General features: G+C 60.6%; 1 protein-coding gene across 1 annotated transcript in view; it reads left to right on the top strand.

Moving 5' to 3' along the window:
• Window positions 1-3,383, top strand: part of ASXL2 (ASXL transcriptional regulator 2) — a 5,600-nt gene extending 2,217 nt beyond the window's left edge. The window contains exon 3 of the mRNA XM_015615834.3: window positions 1,043-3,383. Coding sequence (XP_015471320.1) covers window positions 1,043-3,118 — 2,076 coding nt within the window. The 3' untranslated portion in view covers window positions 3,119-3,383. The remainder of the gene's footprint in view (window positions 1-1,042) is intronic.
• The last annotated feature ends 3,028 nt before the right edge of the window (window positions 3,384-6,411 follow it).

Genomic DNA, 6,411 nt, shown 5'->3' with positions numbered 1-6,411 from the left:
GTTTGAGAGCCAGGTCAGGACCAGACCTGGGGCCTTAGGCAGAAGCTTAATTCCTGTATGTCCCAGGAATTCTGCTCCCCTACTCATATCCTTTTGTACTAAAAAGCAGCTCATCATTGTCACTGTGTTAATAAGAACAGCACGAAGGCAGGAGAGCATCAGTGAAATTGTCACTGACACAGAACTGAGGAAATTGTCCATAAAAGGGGTCAGGAATACCAGGCAGGAGGGAGGCTTGGCCTGCCAGGGCAGTAAAGCTGGAATTTAATTTAACAGCAGAGTGAGTTGCAGGTGATGGTGAAGAGTTTCCCCTGCAAACCAGGAAAAAATGGGGACAGACGTCCCCAAGATGTGTCATTCCCCAAAAATGAAGCGGTGAAGTGGTTGAGCAGAGCTCAGTGGGATCCAGTGAGGATTTTATGGATACAGAAAATAAATGTAACCTCCAATCAACTCCTTGAGATCTCTGCAGGGAAACAGGGCAGCAGCAGGCTCAGTGCAGGACTCAGAAATTACCTTGGGAAGAGCAAACATGGGGAAAGTCAGCTGGAACACTGGGGGAAATGTTTTAGAAGAGTAAATTATCAGCATTTTGTCTCCAGCTCAGTGGATCACCATGGCTTTGTACAAAGGCACTGAGGAGACAAATGATGGGTGAGCAGGGGGGAGGAGCAAGGCTGAGTCCAGCAGGGTGGTGACACCTTTCAAAGGACAGAAATCACAGCTGAATCATGTGAAACAGAGGAACAGGGGCTGACAGGGCTGGGGGCTGGATCAGCCCTTCAGGGAGGGAGCCTGGGGGCTCTGGGGTGATGGTGTCAGTGGGTCTCACTGTGAGGGATGAGCTCCACGGGGTTTGTACCACCCTAAAACCGCCTGGGAGGAGGCCGAGGGTCTCAAGGCAGGGACAGGAGGGGTTTCTCCAAAGGGATTTCTAATCCCCAGCCACAAGCAGCTCTCCACGTGGAAGCTGCAAACACTCACAGCTGCGGGTGGAGCGTTCCCCGTGTCTCAGCTGCGCTTTTCTCCTGCTCTGTTGCAGATTCCCGTGTCCAGAATCTCCCCGATGCCATTTCCTGCGGGCCAGGTCTCTCCCAGGGCACGCTTCCCGCTGTCCCTCAGCAGTCCGGGCAGGACAGGGGCCAGGACCTTGGCCGACATCAAGGCCAGAGCTCAGCAGGCCAAGGCTCAGAGGGCAGCGGCCGCCGCCGCCGCCGCCTCGGCCGGGGGAGCCGTGCCGGGGCCCGGCCCGGGCGGGGGGAGACCCCCGGGCAGGGGGGCAGACGGGAGAGACCCCGGCGGAGCCCCCCAAAGCGCAACTGGAGCAAACGCACTGGAACTGGCAGGAACTGGAAGCGGGGGAGGTTCGAGAAGGTTTCTTCCCCATTGCCCGGGGCCCCGTGGCCAGGTGGAGAGGCAGGCGGAGCCGGGAGCTGCTCGCCATCCTCCTGGAGCACAGCTACAGCCAGGGCCCCGGGCGGCAGCCCCGGCGCTAGGGACGGCCACGGGGGGCACGGGGGGCACGGGGGGCACGGGCTCCGGCAGCGGAACCCCGGGAGGCACCGGCTGTGACCCCTCCAAAAGCCAATCTCCTTCCCCGCTGCTGTCCCCGCTGCCAGCCACGGGCCCCGGAGCCGTGGCCGTCCCACCGAGCAGCAGCTCCTCAGCAGCACCCAGCCTTAAATCCGCTGCCGGCGGGGCCCTGCCCAGAGCCAGCTCCAGCATTCCTGCCAACAACCCTTTGGTCACCCAGCTGCTCCAGGGCAAGAGCGTCCCTCTGGAGCAGATCCTGCCCAAGCCGCTCACCAAAGCAGAAATGAAAAGTGTCCCGGTGGCTCCTCAGGAAGAGCAGGGGGCAGCAGCCCCCGGTGCAGCGGGGAACGGCGCCGAGGCGGGGGACAGAGCCTCGAGTTTGCCCCCGCAGCAGCTCGGGAAGATCTTCTGCCAGAACAGGCCCCTGACCCACATTCCAAGGACCTTCCCGCTCCCCTCGGGAAAGGAGCCCGCTCCTGAGCAGCAGCAGTGCCACGAGGCGCTGAGCAAATCCACCCAGGAGCAGATCCTGCAGACTCTCATCAAGAGGGTGCAGAGGCAGAACCTGCTGCCCGTCCTGCAGCCCTCGCAGCTGAACCTCCCGCACTCAGGTTTCCCGGTGGAAAACAGCTCCACCAGCCAGAGATTCATGCTGGGCTTCACGGGCAGGAGGACGTCCAAGCCTGCCATGTCCGGGCACTACCTGCTCAACATCTCCACCTACGGCCGCGGCTCCGAGAGCTTGAGGAGAGGCTTCTCGCTGAGCGCCGAGCCCCGCCCGGGGCTGGCCGAGGGCGGCAGGGCAGAGCCCGGGGAGATGATGGGCCGGGACAGCAGCAGCAGCAGCAGCAGCGAGGAGGAGGCGGATGATGAGAGCTCCGGGGACGAGCGGGAGCGCATCGGCGTCGAGGAGGAGCCGCGGGCGGGGCAGGGGGAGAAGGAGCGGGGCTCGCACGGCCGCACGGACCCCCCCGGCTCCCCGGGGGCGACGGCCGAGGGGCTCCCGGTGCCGCCGGCCGCCGGCCCCAAGGAGAAGGCGCCGGCGCTGGACGGCAGCGCGCTGGCCCGGGACCTGCTGCAGGCGGCGCAGGAGCAGATGGCCCACGCCATCAGGGGCAAGGGCCACGGCAGCACCGAGCTCTTCGGGGCCCCGTCCCCGGACTCGGCGCAGCCGCCGCTGCTCCCCGCCCCGCACCCCCCGAAGCTGCCGGGGAGCTCCGGGCCGCAGCTCCTGGGGCCCAGCTACAGCGGCACCATCAACGTCTCCACCTCGCCCGACGTGGGCCAGGGCTCGCTCGTCACCGGGCTGTCCGACTGCAACCAGCTGGCCAGCTCCATGGGCAACGTCATGTCCTTCTCCGTCACCGTCACCACCATTCCCACCGGGCAGGCCGTGAGCTCCGGCGGCCACGGGCAGAGCCTCCCGGTGCAGGCGTTCGCCGAGGACGGCGGCATGGAGGATCCCCCTTCCAAATGTTACTGCAGGTTGAAAGCCATGATCATGTGCAAGGGCTGCGGCGCCTTCTGCCACGACGACTGCATCGGCCCCTCCAAGCTGTGCGTCTCCTGCCTCGTGGTGCGGTAACGGGGGCGCAGCACGGCTCCCTCGGGGGCTGCTCTCCGGAGTATCTTGGGAAGAAACAGGAATTTTACTGCCTTGCACAAGAGACACGTTACTGAATCAGGAATACAGAGTTAGAGTCCTTCTTTCATTAACGAAAGAGCACCTTCTTGTACAGGGAGTCGAAATTGCGCTCGACTACGTGAATTGTGACAAGAGTTTGCACTTAAGGAATTATGTAAATATGCCACAATATTTTGTTTAAAGATATTTTTTCAGTCTTTTAGGAGATAGTGTTTGACTTGTACTGCAGTTCCAGTAACCCCAGGCTGCTCTGAGCACGTTTGCTGAGCTCTCTGTGCCGGGGGGATCCAGCCCACAGCCCGTTCTCCTGGCACAGGGAACGGGATAATCCGAGTCCAGCCGTGTGTGGTGATGGAGCACCGAGCCAGGAGCCCTGAGCTCCTCCCTTGGCAGCTCCCAGTTCAGATCCCTGGGAACTGGGAGGCTCTGGCTGCCTTTCCCAGTGAGCTGCAGGAGGCTCCAGGGCTGTGCAATAGGGGCCGGTGTTCCAGCCCTGCAGAACCCCCTCTCCCGGAGCCGGGGGAGGTGTCCGGCCGTGGATCCACGAGGAGCTATGCTGACCATGGCAGTGCCAGCGGGAGCAGGGCTCACACAGCTCCGCAGGGATCTGCTCCTGGCCATCCCCAGGAGCTGGGAGCTGCCATCCCACGGCCCACAGCCGGCGGCTCTTGGCACACGGGGACAGGTGAAGGGCACGGAGCGTCACCCCGGGTCCTGCCGCGCTCTGGGAAGCGTTTTGTGCTCATCCAAACACCCCCATGGTCAGACATCTCCACTTTCTATCCAAGATTTTATATTTCCTGGGTGTAGGGAAAGGCAAATGAGTGTCTGCCTGGGCCTTGCTGGGTGGCTCTTTGTGTTTGAAGTACCAAATTGGGCTGAGCTCAGCTCAGCTGAGGGAGGGGTGCTGGGACAGCCCCTCAGAGCTGGCTGGGGACAGCTGGTGGCACCTGTGTTCTCTGACAGTTCCTGGGTTCCTTCCCTTGGGCTGCAGGAAATCAAAGCACAGCGGCCCCGTGTTCCTGGGCTGATGGAGCAGAGTCACTCAAGGGCTGTTCCCCTCCTGGGGCGGGGGCCTTGCTGCATCCTGGTCAGGGAACAGAGCTATGTATGTTTTTTGATGGAAAAGCACTGAATTCACTTTTAATCCAAAGGCCTTTTTAAGCTGAAGCAATATTCCCAGAGCTGAGTGGTGCACGGGGTCCTCAGCCTTCCCTTCCCCTCTCCTTTGTACTACTGCTCCCCTCCCCTTCTCCCCGGGAGCCTGGCACTGGTGGTGAGGAGCAGAAATGATTCCCTGGGTGATTTTCCAAGGAACGAGCGGTGCCCGAGGCTGTCACAGCTCCAGGAGTGTTTGGACAGCACAGGTGGGATTGTTGGGGTTTCTGTGCAGGGTCGGGAGTTGGACTGGATGATCCCTGTGGATCCTTTCCAGCACAGGATATTCCATGATTTAGTTGGTGATGACAAGGAAAAGGGAGTTGCAGACTTGATCCCGTGGTAGCAGGAGCATTTCCTTCCCTGCCCAGGGAGCGTGGAGTGCTCTGGAGCAGCAGGAGCTGCAGCATCTGGGTGGTGTCATCTCAAATCTGCTGCAGAGCAGTGACCCCCACTGCTGGGATTCCACATGGCTGCTCCAGCACCCGTGGTGAGGAGGATTTAGGGATTAGAAATTCACTCCATTTTTTAAATCTAAGAAGTTGCACAAAATTGTCCCTACGAGCGTCTCACACCCGTACTGGTGGTGGTAGCCCAGGAACCCCCGGGCTGTGCCTGTTCCTGCCATTCCCTCTTGTTCAGGAAGAGGAGATCCTGTATTTTTGTAAAGCTGGGGAGGCGGTGGGCTGCTTTGGAGCTGAGAGCAGGATCTGTCCCTTTCTCCCTCAGGCCTCACCTGGACAGGAGGGAAATTCCTTCCCCCGGTCCTGGCAGAACTCCCATTCCTGGCTGGGGCAGCCCGGGAGAGGCCGAGGGCAGCTCGGTGCTGGGTACACAACACAAACAGAGGCTTGAGAGGAGCCAGAGCTTTCACTGCAGCCTTGGGACAGTTCTGCCTCTCCTGGGCTCCTCTCAGGGTGTTTTTCCAGGCTGCTGGAGAGGGGGAGGCAGAGGATGAGGAGGGAGCTGTGACCCCGAGCACTCGGAGGGTTCGGCTGCTGCAGCTGCTGCTGGAAAAGCTCTCTCAGAGCTCCCCGGCCCTTCCCGAAGCGTCTCCGGCCGCCTGTGGCCACAGCCGGTGCCTCCTGTGGGATTTTCCGGCTGTTCCTGCGGAGCACAGCCTGGCTTTGCTGTTCTGGAGCCATCCCACGGCTCCGAGTGGCCCAGGAGGGGCTGGCACAGCCGGGGACCCTGGACACGGAGCGGCCCCGGGTGGGATTGTGCTGCTGGCTCGGGACTTTACACCTATCAGTGCCTTAGTTCCATTTCATGGAAAAACCCTTGGCTTGGGCTACTTCTCTTTCCGTCTCTTTTTAAGGAAATCAGTTCTTGGCGTGCTCTGAGGTGCAGCCTGGGGGAGCATCTCCCAGCGTGAGGAAATGGTTGAGGATAACGGGCTGGGTGTGACAATCCCTGCCAGCACTCCCTGGAGCAGGGATAAAGCCCTGGAAGTTTGGCTGCAGCTGGCTGTGAGATGATGGTTTCAGGAGGGGGAATCCTGTGGAGTTCTCAGGGTGGGATCAGCCCGTCCCACGGCTGAGGATCCTTCCCACAGACACTGAATCCACCTCCAGACGGGATCCACAGTGAGGGGATGCCGTGATCCATTAGACTTCACTCCCCCAGGAATGAACTGAACAGCCCTGCAGGGAACAGAGGCATCAGAAATGCAGGATTTCCAAAGCCTGATGTCGAGTGTTTGTGGCAGGGAAAGGGGAGGGAGGAGGCTCCAGTTTCCCTTTCCAGGACACAGAACTGGAATTCTCTTCCCAGCCCCAAACCCCACGGACAGGCTGTGGCTCTGGGGGTGCGGGATTTGAGCCAGGTGGGCAGCAAGAGGAGGAATTTGGTGTGGAATTTTACTTTCCCTCCTGGAATTTACAGGAAAGAGGAGGTTCCAAGCAGTTGCACTGGTTTGGGGAGTTGGATTTTTATTTTTTTTTTCTGGTTGCACAAAACAACTGCTGGAGCAGCAGTTCCTGGTCAGGTCCTTATGGGGGGATCCTGGGGGGATCCTCGGGGGATCCTTGAGGGAATCCTGGGGGGATCCTGTGGGGGATCCTGTGGGGGATCCT

This window comes from Parus major, unplaced genomic scaffold (genome assembly GCF_001522545.3).
Source record: "Parus major isolate Abel unplaced genomic scaffold, Parus_major1.1 Scaffold276, whole genome shotgun sequence".
Lineage (NCBI taxonomy): Eukaryota > Metazoa > Chordata > Aves > Passeriformes > Paridae > Parus > Parus major.
The sequence above is the reverse complement of the archived record's forward strand: the minus strand, read 5'-3'. Positions and strand labels throughout refer to the sequence as shown.